The sequence below is a fragment of the Bufo gargarizans genome, chromosome 7 (genome assembly GCF_014858855.1).
Source record: "Bufo gargarizans isolate SCDJY-AF-19 chromosome 7, ASM1485885v1, whole genome shotgun sequence".
Taxonomy (NCBI): Eukaryota; Metazoa; Chordata; class Amphibia; order Anura; family Bufonidae; genus Bufo; species Bufo gargarizans.
This window is the reverse complement of record NC_058086.1, coordinates 181,829,832-181,849,460: the sequence shown is the minus strand read 5'-3', so window position 1 is coordinate 181,849,460 and position 19,629 is coordinate 181,829,832. Positions and strand designations below refer to the sequence as shown.

Genomic DNA, 19,629 nt, shown 5'->3' with positions numbered 1-19,629 from the left:
TCATTGAGGACACTGACACAGTCTGCTACGTACTCCTTCATCATCTTTCAAAACTTTCCCTCCTTGTGACACTAGGCCGCGCATCAGGGTGAGGGTGTCATGAAACTGTCACATCCCTTGGAGAGTGTTGCCCTGCCTCTCTTGGAACTGCTGTGTGTTCCTCTTGTTTCGCCTCCTCGGTTGCCCAAGGAACTACGTACTCTGCTGCCAGTGTTGTCAGCTGGAAATGTTTGGAGGAATTTTTCCACAAGGCCCTTCTGGTATTGTACCATTTTTCTAGTCCTCTCCACCACAGCAATGAGAGATGAGAAGTTCTCTTTGTACCGGGGGTTGAGAAGGGTGAACAACCAGCAATCGCTGTTGGCCAAAATGCGTACAACGCAAGGGTCACGGGAAAGGCAGCATAACATAAAGTCAGCCATATGTGCCAGTGTCCGAATAGACAAGACTTTGCTGTCCTTATCAGGAGGATGACTCTCAATCTTCTCATCCTGTTCCTCCTCTTCGGTTCATCCACGCTGGACAGATGGAATAAACCTGCTATGGGTACTACCCTCTGTAGCGAAGGCAACCGTCTCCTGCTCCTCCTCCTCATCATCATCATCATCCAATTTGCGCTGAGAAGACAAACTGAGGGTGGTCTGGCTATCACCCTGTGTAATGTCTTCCCCCATTTCCACCTCTTCCACATGCAAAGCGTCTGCCTTCATTGTGAGTAGCGAGCGTTTCAGCAGACACAGAAGTGGGATGGTTACGCAGATTATAGCAGCATCGCCCCTCACCATCTGTGTTGATTCCTCAAAGTAGGAAATTGAGGTAGGTTTTGAGAAACCGCCGCTGAACCACTAAGTTTAGCACATGGGCTAAGCATGGTATGTGTGTGAGCTTTCCAAGCTCCAAAGCCGCCACCAAATTACGGCCATTATCAGACACAACCATGCCTGGTTGTAGGTTGAGTGGCGAGAGCCACAGCTCAGTCTAGTCCTTTATACCCTGCCACAGCTCTGCGGCGGTGTGCTGTTTGTCACCTAAACAAATTAGTTTAAGCACAGCCTGTTGCCGCCTCCCCACTGCAGTGCTACACTGCTTCCAGCTACTGACTGATGGCTGACTGGTGCTGCAAGATGAGAATGGGGGAGTTGCAGCCACTAATGTAGGTGGTGGCGGGAATCCTGATGGAAGTAGGGCTTGCTAACCTTGGCGTTGGTAGCACCTACGCCATCCCAGGGTAAAACTCACTCCCGGCCTCCACAACGTTTATACAGTGTGCTGTCAGGGAAATGTAGCGTCCCTGGCCAAAAGCACTTGTCCATATGTTAGTCGTTAAGTGGACCTTCCCAATAACTGCGTTGTACTGGAGCTCCACTGGACCATAAGAGTCAAGTGAGCATGTGGACCCAAGGCACAAGATCACAACCAGATGTTGAATATAGTAAGGTTTTATGGTCCAGTGGAGCTCCAGTACAATTGTTAACCTGGTCGGCAGTCTGGCCCCCGCCAAAGGAGATTTCGGGCAGAACCGGCAGTACCAAATAGTCACCTGTAACTTCTCCAGTTTGTGCCCAAAATTGGTGCAACCTGAGCAGGTGAGCATAATTAACTCACCTGTGTTTGAAGGACATTATTTATTTGACATACTCACCCTATGAGCGCCTTTCTCTCCTTGTGGCCATCACTTGCAATAACTGCGTTGGTCAGGGCACGGGTGATGTTATGGAACACATGCTGGTGTAAGGCAGGGACGGCACACCGGGAAAAATAGTGGCGGCTGGGAACTGAGTAACAAGGGACAGCTTTGCCATCAGGCTGCGGAAAGCCTCAGTGCCCACGAGCCTTAATGGCAACATTTCCAGGGCCAGCAATTTGGAAAGGTGTGCATTTAGTGCTATGGTCTGTGGGTGGGTGGCTGGGAATTTGCGCTTTTGTTTAAAGGCCTGGGGTATGGACATCAGTATGCTGTGCTGGGACACAGAAGTGGATGTACTAGCTGATGGTGCTTGTGAAGGTCCATGTGCAGGGCGGGCAGCATCCGTGCCAGCGTCTTGGACAGGGGATTGGCCAGCACATAACACAGGGGAAGAGGAGGCAGTGGTGTGACCCGCACACACTGATTGTGGACCAAGGCATTCGGGTCCACACTTTTTGCCGTTGACTTATTGGCAACTGTGTCTCATCATCATCATCCACCTTTTGAAACACTAATTGCCGTTCCCCACCGTCATCTTCTTCTGACTATGAATGCTGAATAGTTTGGGAATCAGGGCACAAGATCTCCTCATGTCCCTCTTCAAGCTGGCTTGGCGAGAGGCCCAAATCAAGGAATGGCACTGAAAATAGCTCCTCGGAATATCCGAGTGTGGGATCACTTGTTTGCCAAGACTCTCCATGGTGGGAGGAAGGAGGATCAGGGTGAGGATTCTGTTGAGCAGACTGTTGGCTACTGAGACTGGACTTTGTGGAAGACAGGGTGGTGCTTAACTGACTGGAAGCATTATTTGCTGCAATCCAATTGACCACCTGGTCGCACTGGTGTGACTTTGAGAGTGGTGTCCTGCGCTGCCCTGCAAACTGGGACATGAAGCTAGGTATCGTGGATGAGTTTGTTTATTGTGCTCTGGCAGCAGGCACAGTTTCAACACGCCCAGGGCCACGGCCTCTGCATGCTCCATCAGCAGCACAGCCACTTCCCCATCCCTTACTGCTCGCCTTGAGCATATTAAATGGAATTCATGCTTGCAAGTATGTCACATGTACAGTAGCGCAGGTTTTGTAAGTGTATGTACAAATAAAGTACACCGAATTTCACAGATATTTAGGATGCGCAAACGTTATACAGGAGATGTAGCGCAGGTAATATTGCTGTCACCAGCGGCTAAGAAAAAATCACACTGAATGTCACAGATATTTAGGATGCGCAAACGTTATACAGGAGATGTAGCGCAGATAATGTCGCTGTCAGCAGGGGCCAAACAATTGCGCTGAATGTCACAGATATTTAGGATGCGCAAATGGTTGTGTCACTGTCAGGAGCGGCCAAACAATTGCACGGAATTTAGCGCAGGTTGCGCTAATAATATATATTTCAGCCAGATAAAAAAATAGTCCTTAAAAGGACTTTTGGGTCTCTAACACCTTTCAACACTAAACCCTGCCTAAAAAAAAATTATTCCTGTCCCTACACTATCTGTCCCCTCTGCTGCAGCTTATCCTGACTAAGACTGAGCCGAACCACATGTCATCGGGTGCTATATAGCACCCGATGACACGTTCCAGCCAGCCAATCACTGTAATGCCAGTAACCAATATGGCTGCGGCATAACAGTGAGTGCCAGCACTTCCCCCACGTTTATTGGCTGCGATGCTTGAGTCAAAATGGTGTTCGGCCGAGCATGCTCGCCCTAAACTATTTATTACATAAACGGCACAAAGGGAAAGTGAAAGCACCAAGTCACATAATTAGCAAAACAGATAACCCTTTGTGACAGAATGGCTCAATATAAAAAAAAAAAGGCCAATTGAAAATATGATTTTAAAGGGAACCTGTTACCAGTTTTATGGAGTCCTAACTAAGGGCAACATAAATAAGTGACTGATTCTTTTAGCAAAATGCTGGGTCACTTTCTTTAATTGACCCAGTCAATCTGCCAACATCTTGTATTGAAAAGCTCCAGCTGATAATGATGAATCCTGAATATTTATGAGCTCCTGACTATTCCCGCCTACCTGATGCTGATTGACAGTTATTTTCCATATGAATCAGCAGCAGGTGGGCAGGGGAGTGGCTATAGCTCTGAATTAAAAAAACGCTGGACTCACTGACATCACGCTGGGCTCAAATCAGCTCATTAACATGCGGCATGTGGCATCTTTGTGTGTGTATATTATGAGGTAACCATCTGTCACACCAGTAAGTGAATACATCTAAGGTACTTTTTAGTAGTTAATGATTGTATATAATTAGTTAGATTATAATCAAATATCTATATGACAGGTTCCCTTTAGGCAAAAAATGAGTAAAATGCAACCATAAACAAACATTTCTTCCGAAGGTCTACAGGGCTTGTAAAATTAGTAGAAATATTATAGTAATCGTTTGGTTTGCTTCCTCTAGGATAACGCTTTATGACTACCAAGCCATGTGCAGAGCTAATAAGGAGAGCAGTGACAGCGCCCACAGCCTGCTCGATGTAAGTATATCTTATGTACCTAGTGATTTCCCAACGATATACTACTCCATTATACTCTGATTACCATATACAAGTTACACAACAAAAGTGGATTGGACCAAACAAGCCCCCTCCCTCCAATGGGCTTACTAGCAGCCACATAGCCTGCCTCTGTGAACCAGTGATAGGACACCCTTTATAAGAAGTATATACTTCACAGTAACATGGCCATATTGAAACAGTTCAGATTAACAGAGTATAATGGAGTATCAACCTACAAAAAAAAACTGAGACTAGACAGGCTTCAAATTACAAACATACTTTATTAAATATACATTTATTAGAATAAAAGAGACATAACATACCAAATGTAAAGTGCGGTCTACCCCTGAGGAAAAAGTATGTGAAGAATACACATATATATGTGAGGGACAAGGATCATGTGGATCTTATCTACCAACAATATAGAACCATGGTTGGTATGTAGTCTCCAGCATATAGGAGGTTAAAGTCCATGTGCAAATATCCCAAAAATTGTGTTTTCTCATATGCCAAAAATATGTATATACAGTACATCCCCAAACGGGGATTGTATACTTATCAAAGGAACACCTCAGAAGCTATAAATGCAAAGGTCCAGTCAAGGAGACTATGAGTTAACAACAATAACAAACTATATCATATACATACAGAGTTGGGAGAACAAAAATTACACAGACCCTAATATGCAAATAATGCTAAAGTGCATGTTCAATCAGAAACTAATCCCTCAAATCATATCACATAAATGTCCCATAACAAGGAGATTCCTCAGGAGAGCCTCACACCCCGATGCGCGTTTTGGCGATACCTTCCTCTGGGGGCGCGGCTCTCCTTGCAAATGTGCTATCTTATAAAATACCAAGCTCACCTGAATCAGATAAATTATAAATGCGCGTCTAATCGCACACCTTGTGGGGATCGTCACCACTACGTTCAACAAATTAGGCTTTTTCATCAAAAGTACAGCCAGTACATCCAAATCGCAACCGGGTCAAGCAGTCGTAGCACACTCTGACAGTGTTACCTCACACTGTCTGCCTTTCCTCCAGACTGAGACACACCTAAGATCCAGCAGCAGGATTAAATAGGATTCCCTGGACATGAGCATGCCTTTAAGTCCTGGACTGGAACCTGGGGAACAGGCACCCACCCAACACATTGCCTGTTTCCAGTAAAAGCCCGCCCTGAACTAGCTGAACCAACTACACTATCTATTTTCTGTCTCTACCAACCAGCTAACTTAGTGGACACCTAGACTAGGGCTGCAACATTCTGGGTGACACATATCTCCCCTCATAGATGACTCCTGTTACCGCCCCCCACTTTTTTCAAACCTGTGGGGGTGAACACATGCCATACAGTGGACTCTGGACAGGGCGTCAGCATTTCCCTGCAGTGTCCCTGACCTGTGTTCCACTGTAAACTTAAAATTTTGCATGGAGAGGAACCATCTGGTGACCCGAGCATTCCTCTCCTTCCTCCTTCGCCTGACTCATTCACGTGAGAGGTGAGTGATCGATCACCAGGCGGAATGTCCTCCCCAGCAGATAATAGCGTAGCGATTCAAGGGCCCATTTGATGGTGAGACACTCTCTCTCCACTACACTATACCTAGATTCAGCTAACGGGATGCTCCTCCCCGTTAACATCCTGAGACAGTACAGCACCTAGACCTATTTCAGAGGCATCTGTCTGTACAATAAACTCGTTATTGAAGTCGGGTGTAACTAGGACCGAGGTCCCACACAACACCGACTTCAATGACCTGAAGGCCTCCTCTGTCTGAACACTCCAGCGGACCATCAAGACAATGTGGCAAAATATCCCACTAACCCTAAAAAAGCTTTTACTTGCCTCGTCGTAAGGGGTCTGGGCCAGTTCTGTATGGCTTCTATTTACCTGGGGTTTAATGACTCCCCGTCCAATTACATACCCCAGGTACCGAGCTTCTTCCAACCCTATTGTACATTTCTTTGGATTGGCGGTCAACCCTGCTTTCCGGAGAGAGTCTACCACCGCCTGCACCTTGGGTAAGTGACTCTCCCAGTCAGTGCTAAACACTACTATATCATCCAGATAGGCCAAAGCATACTGACGATGGGGCCGGAGCATGATATCTATTTACCGTTGGAAGGTGGCCGGAGCGCCATGTAAGTCAAAGGGCAACACCTTATACTGAAACAGCCCTTCGGGAGTGACAAAGACAGTTTTCTCCTTTGCAGCCTCCATTAAGGGCACCTGCCAGTACCTTTTGTGAGGTCCAAGACCGAAAAGTATAGTGCTTGCCCTAATCGTTCCATTATTTCATCGACCCGAGGCATGGGGTAGGCATCAAACTTTGATACTTCATTGAGCTTCCTGAAGTCTTTACAGAATCGTAACGTTTCGTCTGGTTTTAGTATAAGGAGTATTGGACTAGCCCACTCAATCCGAGACTCTTCATGACCCCTAGTCGCAACATCAACTTCACTTCCTCAGAGATGGCTTGTCGCCGAGCCTCAGGCACCCGATAATGCTTTAAGCGAACTTTGACCTGGGGCTCGGTGACAATGTCATGTCGGACTATGGAGGTGCGTCCAGGAAGTTCAGAGAATACATTCCTATTCCGACTCACAAACTCTCTGACCTCCTGAACCTGTTTAGTAGACAGGCCATCTGCTATATTCACCGCAGAGGAGGCTTTCTCCTGGATCAATGGTGGCCCCAGAGTCTTCCCCGCAGTCAAGACAGAGAGTGGGCTGTTCCCAAACAGACTCTCCCTTTCTCTCCAGTGCTTTAGTAAGTTAACATGGTATACCTGCTCTGGCTTTCGCCGACCCTGCTGTTATACCGTGTAGCTTACTGGTCCTACTTTCTTCATCACTTCCTAGGGTCCCTGCCACCTAGCAAGGAATTTGCTGTCGACTGTGGGCACAAGTACCAGTACCCGGTCGCCCGGGTTAAAAGTCCTTACCTGGGCGGCCCGGTTGTATCCCCGACTCTGGGCCAGTTGTGTCGCCTCCATATGCTCCTGGACAATCGGCAGAACTGTCCCTATTCTTTCTTGCATTTTCTCTATGTGTTCAATAACACTCTTGTGTGGGGTGGGCTGTTGCTTCCATGCTTCTTTAGCTACGTCAAGCAACCCCCGAGGATGTCTGCCGTACAATAGTTCAAAGGGCAAGAACCCAGTGGAGGCCTGGGGCACTTCTTGCACAGCAAAAAATACATACGGCAGTAAAAGATCCCAGTCCTTCCCATCTTTGGACATGGCTTTGGAATTGTAATATTCGCTCTTGGGTCTTTTTCACCCCCAGATGACCTCCCAGTACATGTGTGTGGGCCAAGTCTAGCACCATCCGGCGGTAAGGCCGGGGCACCACCAGCTGCTCTATTACCTCTTGTTGCACCTTATCCACCCTGTACAATAGGTCTTGGTTAAAAGCCAGGTGGGGAAACACAGATTCTGCTTCTGGGTGCTGAGCCACACCATTGATTATGGTTACATCTTCTCTCGCCCGCATCAATGTAGGATCCTGGAGCTGGGCTGTCCCGAACGTTTCTCTGGACACCTCCAGGTCCGGGATTGATGGGGTCTCTACCGTCTCACCAGCCAACACTTCTAGGGGAAACCTATCAGGATTACACTCTATATCTGTGGTGGTGACCCCTATGGCTGGTACCCCAGCATCGGGAACGTCGGGTTCAGGGTCCGGACAGTTTCCCCCCTAATAGAATGCGTACCATTCTTCTACAGTGTCCAGAACATGGGCAAGTCTCCTCCCAAAATGGCGTCATAAGGGAGATGTCGCCCCACCCCAACAACATGTTGTACTTCCCTGCCTGATGCGGACAGAGTAACCCTCATTGTGGGATACTCCAGGAGGTCTCCATGGATACAGACTATGGCTATTTTCTGATTTCCTGGTATTTCTTCTGAAATCAGTGACTCATGCAGAAGAGTTACCAGGCTCCCAGAATCCAGCAGTGCCTTGACCGGGTACCCATTAAAACCTGGCACAAGGAAGGCATATCAGCGGCCAGCAGAGGGTCAGCAATACACACAGGTCGTGCATAGAACGAGGACCGGCGAGCGAACCTGCAGTCCATGGGTTCAGAAGTCATAGGGCAGTTAGCCGCAACATGTCCCAGTCCTTGGCAGCTCCAGCACCGAATCACAGTGGCCTCGCGGGTCCCCGGGACTCACCTCACAGGAGTTATGGTAGCGTTCCCCCCCATAGAAGGCCGGGCCCTTGTTCCAGGCTCCCTAGGCTGGGAGGTGGGCTGGCGTGTCTCTCTCAACTGAGCAGAGTCCCGCATCAAGTCCTGGGTCGCCATATACCACTCGACCAGGTTAACCAACTGATCAAGGTTGCCTGGGTCTCCTTGGCCCACCCAGCTCTGTATGGCCCTCGGCAGCGTGCGCACAAAACGGTCCACTACCACCCGCTCAATCATTTGTGAGGGACTCAAGGTCTCCGGCTGGAGCCACTTATTGACCAGGTGCAGCAAGTCATATGCCGGAGACCTGGCGGGCCGGGTCTCTGGAAAAACCCACTGGTACAACCTTTGTGCGCGCACATACGTGTTAACCCCCATCCAAGCCAATACCTCACCTTTAAGTTTCTCATATTCCTGGGTGTTCTTAAGACTGAGGTCAAACTAGGCTTTCTGGGCGTCTCCTACCAAGAACAGTGCCACCACCTCAGCCCACTATTTAGACGGCAGGTTTTCCCGCTCCGCCGTCCTTTTTAATACCGCAAGGAATGCCTCCCCGTTGTCCTCAGGACTCATTTTTCTCAGCGCTGACCGGACTTTATCTCTGGCAGCAGACGGATACGGGGTCACTGCAGGTGAGGTTCCTTGCTGGGATGCTCGTAGGGTCTCTTGCATGGCCGCCATTTGTCGAATCAACAGGCTGTTTGTCTGTTGTTGCTGGGCGTTTGCTGCTTGCTGTTGTGCATTGCACTTGGCTTGTTGGGCATTAGCCCGGACAAGCTGCTGTAGTATTGCCTCCATTTGATCCGCTTTCTTATGGCAAAACAGCTGACTTTATGAAGCACATGCACAATAGTGTTTGCCTCACTGGTCACTTGCCCGCATTCAACACCACTTGTGGGGAACCGTGCTCACTTGACCAGTGTACAGAGGCAGGGACACCAAAATGTTCAACAAAAGTCCTTTTTATTTAGGCTTTTTCATCAAAAGTACAGCCAGTACATCCAGATCGCAGCCGGGTCAAGCAGTCGTAGCTCACTCTGACAGTGTTACCTCACACTGTCTGCCTTTCCTCCAGACTAAGACGCACCTAAGATCCAGCAGCAGGATTAAATAGGATCCCTGGACATGAGTATGTCTCAAGTCCTGGACTGGAACCTGGGGAACAGGCACCCACCCAAACACATTGCCTGTTCCCAGTAAAAGCCTGCCGTGAACTAGCTGAACCAGCTACACTATCTATTTTCTGTGTCCACCAGCTAACTTAGTGGACACCTAGATTAGGGCTTTTACTCCACCAAGGCCGGGCACCTTGGTGGCACATTCCTGGTAAGCAAGCCACTTTAGAATGCTTCCTGCAACATTCTGGGTGACACATATCTCCCCTCATAGATGAGTCCTGTAACCGCCTCACAATATATATATAAAATGTATATACACAATTTTTGGGATATTTGCACATGCACTTTAACCTCCTATATGCTGAAGACTACATGCCAACCACGGTTCTATATAGTCGGTACATAAGATCCACATGATCCGTATCCTTGTCCCTCGCATATATATGTGTATTCTTGACATGCTTTTTCCTCAGGGGTAGACTGCACTTTACATTTAATACAGATGTGCCATGATTAGCACTCCCGCTGTTAACTCAAATTTCTTAACTCATTTCATTATCTTGAGACAAAAGCCATTGAAAAGCAATTGAAGGTGTTGGTGTTTGCTTAGATTAGATAACCAAACTCAGAAATCTCTGAAAAAAGGAGTGCTAACCATGTTACATCGGTATGTTATGTCTCTTTTATTCTAATAAATGTATATTTAATAAAGTATGTTTGTAATTTGAAGTCTGTCTAGTCTCAGTTTTTTTTGTAGGTTGATACTCCATTATACTCTGTTAATCTGAACAGTTTCATTATGGCCATGTTACTGTGTATATACTTCTTATAAAGGGTGTCCTATCACTGGTTCACAGAGTCAGGCTATGTGGCTGCTAGTAAGCCCATTGGAAGGAGAGGGCCTCAGCTTGGTTGGTCCAATCCACTTTGCTATTGGATTTTTAGGTGCAGAACTCTCCTTTGCAAAGGAAATGCATTGTAAGCAAACAAGGGGTAAAGAAATGTATAGATGGGAACAATTGTAAGATTCTTTTCTATTGGATGGAAGCCCTGCACCATTGCTAATTTTGATATTGGACTTCCCCTCTTCTATACACGACACTGTTTCTTATCCATGGACTTTATCCGTGCTCATATGGCCCTTGTAGAAGGTTATCCACAGGGCAGGAGATAACTATTAGTTTGGCAAGGGTTCCTGTAGTGGTCATGAGGATGGGTACCCCTGGGTGCCCCCTGAAACGAATGGAGCGGTAGGTCGAGCATGCACACTCCTGCCCTTGCTGCTTCATTAATCTCTACAGGAGTTAAGACATGGTCCGGTACAGCTCTCCACTATTTCTGGAAATCCCATGAAGATGAATGAAGTTGCAGTTGGCATGCCCAACCTGCCGCTTTGTTCATTTCAGAGGGCTCCGAGGTGTTCCAGGTCCTCGTTCTTGTGATCGGTGGGGTGGGACCCAACTTATCTAATAGTTATCCCCTCTCCAGTGGATAACAATCGGAAAACCCTTTCATTTTAGTAATAGACATATCACAAAGTTTTAGAATTTCTAGCCCCTATTAAATGTGTACATCTCAGGCCACAAAGTATGTGCAGCCATCTGTGTAGGTGAGGAGGACACTTTAAAATTGTATGCTCTTCTTGTGTACAGATGAAAGACCATTTCTCCACATCATTACATATCTGCTCTTTTCCAGCCCTATCATGCCTTGTTTGCTGCTGTAAAATGGATAATGACAGAGCTTATCCTGTAAGTCTATTTTTGTCATTACAAGGCATGTGAACCCTGCACGCTCTAAGCATGTTTATTGCATCACGCCAATTAACAAACAGCGGCGAGCATGTACTTCCCACACGCATTAACTCTAGTATAGTCTTCTTAATGTGGACAGATACAAGGAAATACATGGATTGTGGTTAGAGTTTTGTGGTGGATAATGGGCATCTGCTGCCTGGGTGGGCCTCCTTCGATACATCAAACCTTCTAGATGATTCATCTTGTTACTTTGCGATTTCATGTTCTGTGAAATAGTTTCTTAGATGCTCATGTCAGTCTTAAGACGAGCTGTCAGGTGTTGGTGAGATGTAGGCTTTGTGCTGTCGGACAGCTTACAATTTAGCTGTTTTCAATAGTACAAATGTTTTACGCAAGGCTTTTATTTCTAGAATATTTCACTTTTAAGATAGCTATCGAGACGATGGACAGTTTTCTTTTGATATCTTCTCCAAATATATACCTTGGCTCAGGATTTTTAAAGGTGGCCATACACATTATATAGAAGTAGGTTGATGGTTGAATGAACGAACACTTGGTGAACATTTGTTCCCCCGTTGCAGTCATACATGTTTTAATTCATACTGACCATTACAGTCATTCACACAATGACAATGGCTGCACAATTCTTATCGGGAACCCACATTCATGGAGAGGTAATTCATTTCATCAGTTAATGAGATCACTCATTGTTAAATTTTACATTGCTAATTAGTATTTTTGCTGAAACAGTCTGCTTTGAACAAATTTAGGCTAAAATATGTGTGACCACCTTAAAGGAGTTTTCTGGGTCCTCTATGTTGAAGACTATCGTCAGGATAGATCATCGATATGTGATAGGTGGAGGACAAAATCCTGACAGCCCCGACAGTCAGTTGTTTGAAGAGACTGAGGGGCTTGAGTGAGCACCACTGCCTTCTCTGCTTACCAAGCACAGCGCCATTCATTGTATAGTGGCTGTGTTCGGTATTGTATGGGTCTGCGCAGCAACTAGGCCATGTGACGATGAACGTGACGTCACTGTCACCAGAGCAGTGCAGCCTCTTCAAACAGCTGATCGTAGGGGTGCCACGAGTCTGATCTCCATCAAGCAGATATTCATGACCTATCCTGAGGATAGGCCATCAACATAAAAAGACCTGAAAAAACCATTTAAATCAGGTGGAGAATTGATAGCAGAAGATAATGTACTAATGTCTCCTTAAGTTGGAGACAACACTAGAGTACAGTTGGTGGACAGGTGGATCCTTCAGGGATATTTTCCCATATATTTTTGATTTTCAGAAAGTCCACAAGTATACCATGCCATATGTCTGGTTATACCAGATGACTCTAGTCCAAACTATGTAGAGTAAGCAAGCTGAGCTACAGTAGTTCTGTGCAATGGATTTTAGACTGTGGTCTTCATAAACTTTTGGATTTTGTCTTGTGTGCTTTAGCATTTTATCTTTGAGCCATATAACTACACTGAGAATGTTTCTATTCTTGTGGGTACTTCAAAGGGGATTTCCACCCAAAATTATCTTCTAATATGGAAGATAATGAAGAAAAAAATGTGAATAACATTGACAGGAGTCAACCACTCAAAAATAAAAGAGACTTTTGCCTTCTGTAGAGCTTGCACCCTTTTTGGCGATACCCAAGGATTTCATTCACTCAGAATTCCCAAGACAACAGCCACCATATCACAGCATTGATGTTTAGGCCTAAGTGCAACCATGTATTATGCAACTGCAACTAGTAGATCAAAGGTGTCAGGAACAGATCATATATCTTCTTACTTCCTCAGATTCCTGGTGGAGTTCAATCTATGCAGTTGGTGGAACTCAGGCCATTCTGTGAAAGGTAAGACTTTGGTGTCTTTTCTGTTGTTTTCCTATATACAAATGAGGGAGAACTATAAAAGAGCTTGAACAAGAGGGATCACTATTTAGTAAGGCACAGAAAGAGATGGATCTTCCTTTTTATCGAAAAAAATTAGAGTTCCTTTAGGAGACTCTTTTTTTAGGCAGGTCATTTCTGAGACCTTCTGGAACCTGGGAGCTACCTACAGACTACATCTTCTGAGAAGATTGTATCTTCTCAGACATTTTTATCTGCCTGGGTTCTCTTATATTCAAATGTTTTTTCCAAGAGTTAGATGAATGTCAAAAAGCCCATCCTGGTTGCCTTTTAGAAAATACAGGGGATCTGTCAGCTTGATATGCTGGCCTATGTAATGCCAATAGGTAATCACAGCATGTCATAGTGAATGTAGGGGGCAGAGCATGCAATGGTTGACCACAGTGGTCATGATACATGTCAAAGTTGAAGTAACATCATTAAATTCTATTGTTAATGCATGATCACCCAAGATGATGGCAGAATGGTACTGAATTCTTAAAGTGGGTTTCTGGAACTTTGATATTGGCCTATACTTAGGATAGGCCATCAATATCATGACCAGTCATTTGATTAAGGGGGCCACGACGCATTGTTTACTAGGCATAGCTCTGTAAATGTTTTAGTGGCTGTGCGTGGTATTGCAGCTCAGTGCAATTCACCTGAAAGGGACTAATGTGCAAAGAGCTGCCGTAGCAGTCACAGCTAGTGCAAATGCATGGAGCTGTTCCTGTTCACAGAGGATACAGGTGTTGTTGCCCCTTCAATCAGCTGATCCATGGGGATTCTGGGAGTCGGACCCTCACCTAAAAAAAGGATAAGCCATCCATATAAAGATCCCAGAAAATGCCTTTAAGGTGAGTAGAGTAGCCTTTACTATCATAAGGAAGCATTTTTTTTTTTTTCATTTGATTACTAGTGTAGTCCACAATTATGTATTCTATGTTTTGCCATGATAGATACCAGTTTTCAGAATATGAAATGAAAGAATAGTCCAATGCTGGACTATTCTTCCATATCTTAGGTGGGACTAGTAACCCTTTCCCAGCACTTCCCTTTATTGGTCACTGAGCGCGACCAGAATTGATACCATTCTTCTTCTCAATTTAACAAATAGAAATATGAGACAGAAATCACAGACTGTGGCACGTTAAACGATAAATTAGGGGTCTATCCAAAAACAGACATTATTGGCCAGACGACCATCGCAAGGCTGTGAGCGTTATTTCTGTAATAATTTGGAAACAACTTTTCCTGATTTGGTTGCTTGGCCTAGTAACTGGAAATCATCTTTTACTAATCCCTCGCCCGTCAAGCATTCGTAAAATGCATTTGTTCTGAAAAAGTCTGTTTCCCAATACATAAGAAATGTGGAACAGATGCCTTCAGAAAAGCACATTTTTAAAAGAGCTTCTCTAGCAAAGATTAGGTATTTCCCTCATTTGCACTGCTAGAGGAAAGTCGAGCACATATAACATCTTAGACCTCAGTCCAATTCACCTCATATGTATTTCCAAGAAAAGAAAAGTAATTTGGAGCCCATTACTAAATACATTTACAGAAATGTGCCCCCTGCAGCACACATGCCATTTTTTCTGTGTTGCTGATAATTCTACAGTAATTGTTTTAAAGGAGTTTTACCTGAACAGATGGTTGAACTGTCTCTGCCCCATGTTAAACCCTGTGCACATCACGTTCTGAGATCTGCTTTCCATTATGTTTTTTTATTTATCAAACAGTAGATTGTCTCTGAGAACCAAAAAAGGGAAATTTTTTAACATGTCCTCAGGGAATGCTTCCCTTTCTCCTTTGTGCCACTATCTGGTCCTGTTGAAGTATGGTAGAGGCACAAGGGACCTTACATGATGGGCTAGCCTTCTTATTACAGCCAATGCTACACCCTCTATGTTGTGCAGTATTTATGGGTGGTTACAATAGAAACTCACTCTTTATACTGCCTTTCATTGGGGCCTTACTTAAAGGGAGTATGTCAGCAGAGGATTTAATGTTACAACAGGCATAATGTCTTGCAGAACTAGCTCAGCTGAATCTAATGATACCTTCTACTTAGCAATTTGTTGCTACATTCTGGAGAAAACGAACTGTACTTTAAATCCATATGCAGATGAGCAGTTAAGTGTACTGAGGGCGGGCCCACAATTATCCGTGCACCCTTGCTCTTCCTGCTTCCTCTGTTAGCCCCTCCCTCTTATTTGCCAGGACCAGGTGAGATGACTAACCTGGCTCATTTGTATATTGATTAAAAGTACTTTTTCTCCAGAAAGTACTTTTTCACCAACAGATCTCTAAGTAGAAGGTATCGTAATTTTCAGCTAAGCTAGCCCCACAAGGCATTATGCCTGTTGTAACACTGAATTTTCTGCTGACAGATTCCCTTTAAAACTTATTGTCTCAAGCTGTAAATTATTAAATGGGTTTTCCCATCACTTACATTATAGCTGTATGACTTTGAAGTTTTCCATACATCATCTTGTCTCTTGAATTATCAATTGTTTTTTTATACTCCTCATAACAGTTTCAGATCTTTTCGATGCATTCAAATGTCAGATGAGAAGTCTTGGGCACAAATTGCAACCAAACACATGTTATGACCTTTTTAATATGAAAGATTATATGAAGAATGACATAAAGCCCTTAGACATTGTCCACCTTCAGTTGACATTGGGCAATTGGCCATAAATCTTTAACTAAATAAAAAGTGTGCCCTGAACTTTCCTGATTATTGGAGATCAAAGCGGTTGACCGTACCCAACAAGGAATCAGATCCTACACATCAATAAGAGTTTCTGAATCATTTGGTCGCGTTGAGTCCTTGAGTTGTCTATTTACGTCAAATCACGTACTAAGGAAGACCTGACATTCAGAACTTGTCATCTAGATTTCCCAAAAACTAACAGAAACTGTAATTTTAGCAACTCAAAGGACAACTCCAGGACTAATATTTACATCTTCTTTATGATGAGTGAAGGCTTGGTATAGATACTCTGCTCCAGCTACTGTAAAACTACAATTCCTAGCATGCAAACATGCTCAGCTGCTCTTCTAACTCCCATGGAAGTGAATGTAACATTCTGGGAGTAGTAGGTTCTGAACAGCTGGAGTGCCAGAGGTTGCTGATCCCTGCTCTATAGGGTATTAGATTATACGGACTTGGAGAGTGTTTTAGTTATAAAGTACCTGGTAAGTCATACTGTAGGTTGCACATTTTCTGTTAGTTTAAGGAGTAGATGGAAAAATGTTGATTTACTATTGTAATACCTGAAAGAGGTCACATGGTGGCAGAAGACAAAGCAAAATTCCTTTGAAGAACCTTCAATATTTTTTTATTCATTTAATTTTTTCAGCTCAAAGGCTAAAGCAGACTCTGGAGCCCTGTGATACAGAATATCCAGCTTTTGTATCTGAGCGGACCATAAAGGAGACTACGGGCACCATTAACTGTGAAGACTGCACCAAGTAAGACTTTCAGCAACAGCTGCTTTTCAATAATATTAATAACTTGGCATTGCATCCCCATGCTTGGCTTTTAACGAGTAACATGCCAACTCCTTAATTATGCAAGTCATTCCAAATTCTCACTTGAAAAATGTTTCCATCACCGGCCCCCAATTATTTTTTTCTTTACTGGGAATAGTAAAAAATGATGCCCTGTAAATGTGGTCAGCTCTGTAGCTGCATAATATCAAAAACATTTTCAACATACAGTGTATGATCACAAGAGAAAATAACAGAAAATCCGAACGGTTACTTATACCAACATACTTTCAAATTCTACAGTGATTGCGATGAAATAGATATGGATCAATCAACTTTCATGTTAATCCAATGTGTTCAAAGACCTTAACTCACCTCTGTGCCCCGGTGCCCATTGGCTTCTTCACCTCGTACATTAAACATACACTCATCACAGACTTAAAAACATCCTCTCTTGACCCCATGGTTCTCCAAGTCCATGTTTCTTTCTTCCCATTAAATCTAAGCTAGTAAAACAGATTGTATGCAGGTTCTTGATTGAGTTCCTCAGTACATTATGCTTTTATAAGCTGCCTTTGTAAAAATGAAACTCCACCATCTGGTATCTCACCTGAGAATTGTGCACAAACAGCAACATCTACCATATTTATCTGAATTTAGGAAGGATGGAAAACAAGTGTCAAAATATCAGCAGTACTTGATCCAGGAGACACCCTGCCGACAGGCAGAAGAAAGACACTGGCAAGTAACAATTTATAAAAAAAACATTTAAAAAAATACATAAAAAGTATGCTACGCGTTTCGGTGGTGGTCCTCCACCTTCATCAGGCAAGATGCTTGATGAAGGTGGCGAACCGCCACCAAAACACATAGCCTGCTTTTTATGCAAATTTTTAAAATGCTTTTTAATAAATTGCTACTTACCTTGAAGTCCTCTGGTGCAGCACGCTGTCTTTTTTTTGCCTCCCAGCAGAATGTCTCTTCTGGATCATTTCCTGCAGTGTCCAGTGTTTAGCGCAGCAGTCTGGTCATTCCCCCTGGCGGGAGCACTTAGCTGATTCCTAAGGTTGTGCCTATCCCTGTGCAATACTAACTGTTGGCTTTCCCACACCCCCTGAGGATATCACACAGGGAGCGCCCTCTCTCTCCTTTCTTAAAAAAAAAATAAATATCAGCAGTAGGAACATAGATGTTTGTGATACTGTCTATTACAATCCATGTTTTTAAAGGGATTCTCTGCTTTGGACAATCCCTACTTGTTAGTGGCGGCCCTTGACGATAAACAGATGACAAAGTGTTCCCTTGTTGGAACCAATTGTGATCAGCTGTAATCTGTGGGGGAACCCAGGAGTAAGTATTCAATATCCTTTCGGCGCCACTACAGGAACAATTAAGCATTACACAGTGGACAACTCAATAGGCTAAGTGGGTAACACAGGACAGCTCCTTCAGAGCTCTTTGTAACCACTCCCTGTTCTGGCCAAGAGATCAGGATCCTGAACTGAGGACTTCCCCTAAGAATTCCCTAATAGGATATATGAAATTAGGTTTTCTAAACCTGCAAATCCCTTTAATCCAAAAATTAAACCATAGGCTAATTGTATTCAGGTTTTGATATGAATTTCACCATCACCAGCAGTAGGAGTCTGATACCCATCCTCCCCTACCAATCAGCTGCCCAAGTGAAGGGGATTTGAGCTGGAGGTACACAGCATGGCCACCACACAGCGGACAGAGCTGCGCTTCTGGCTCTATTCTCTCTTAATTCTGGCATCAGAAGCTACTGAAAAGAGCTGATTGTTGGACACCCAATGATCTGATACAGATCATCTTCACCAGGGGTGCACAACCTTTTTTGGTCTGAGGGCCGCTCTATTTCAAGGGCCTGCAAATAAAAAAAATGTTGATCAGCGCTCATTTGCATCGGCCTATTACACAAGCCAAAGCAAAGTGACTGGGGAGGAATGATCACTACCAGTCATTCCCCCTTCATTTTGTTATATTGATTATTGGTAGCCCATCCTTGATTACACAGGGAGATGTGCTGATGATTATCGTACATCTGTGTGATGAAGTCAGACGGCACAGCGTGCTGGTTAAGGGGTGCTCGGTTTGTGTGGAGGTAATCCCAAAATCTGAAAAATGAAAGAAAACTGGCACTCCCAAAAATCTTTGCTGGTGATAGATTTATTGGTCACTCATATTAGGGTGACGCGCTGTGTTTTGTCACTTACAGGTGTATGCCGAAACGCCGCGCGTCACCCTAATATGAGTGACCAATAAATCTATCACCAGCAAAGATTTTTGGGAGTGCCGGTTTTCTTTCATTTTTCTGATTATCGTAAATCTGTCATCTTGATAAAATATGCAAATCAGCTGACAAACAAGCGATCAGCTGTTAATTGACTGATCAGCTGCAGGATTATATCAGCCAGATATAAGATATGAGCGTATCTATGAGCACTTGTTCCCAGTAATTGTTCCAGATATCGTGCTGCAGCATAGCCCCTGAAACTAGTTATATTTACCTGCTCCCCGCCGCTGCGGTCCTCTGCACTGCCCCCGCTGCCTCCATCTTCCGGTCCCCGCGCTGTTTACACCTGTCAGTGCATGGCTATGGTCACATGCACCTCTCCAGCCAATGAGTGGCTTCCTCAGTGACATGCTGCTTGTGTTCACATTACCGCTGAAGCCAGTCATTGGCTGGAGAGGTGCATGTGACCATGGCCATGCACTGACAGGTGTAAACAGCACGGGGACCGGAAGATGGAGGCAGCGGGGGCAGTGCAGAGGACCGCAGCGGCGGGGAGCAGGTAAATATAACAGTGTATGACTATGCCCATGCACTGCCAGGTGTAAACAGCGCAAGAACTGGAAGATGAAGGCAGCGGGCGCAGGGCAGAGGACCGGAGCGGCGTAGAGCAGGTAAGTATGAATCTTTTGTTTCAGGGG

General features: G+C 44.7%; 1 protein-coding gene across 1 annotated transcript in view; it reads left to right on the top strand.

Moving 5' to 3' along the window:
• Positions 1-19,629, top strand: part of LOC122944237 (voltage-dependent calcium channel subunit alpha-2/delta-3-like) — a 234,698-nt gene that overhangs the window by 187,663 nt on the left and 27,406 nt on the right. Inside the window, exons 14-17 of the mRNA XM_044302472.1 lie at positions 4,112-4,187; positions 11,225-11,277; positions 13,091-13,146; positions 16,548-16,659. Of these exons, the coding sequence (XP_044158407.1) occupies positions 4,112-4,187; positions 11,225-11,277; positions 13,091-13,146; positions 16,548-16,659 (297 nt within the window). The remainder of the gene's footprint in view (positions 1-4,111; positions 4,188-11,224; positions 11,278-13,090; positions 13,147-16,547; positions 16,660-19,629) is intronic.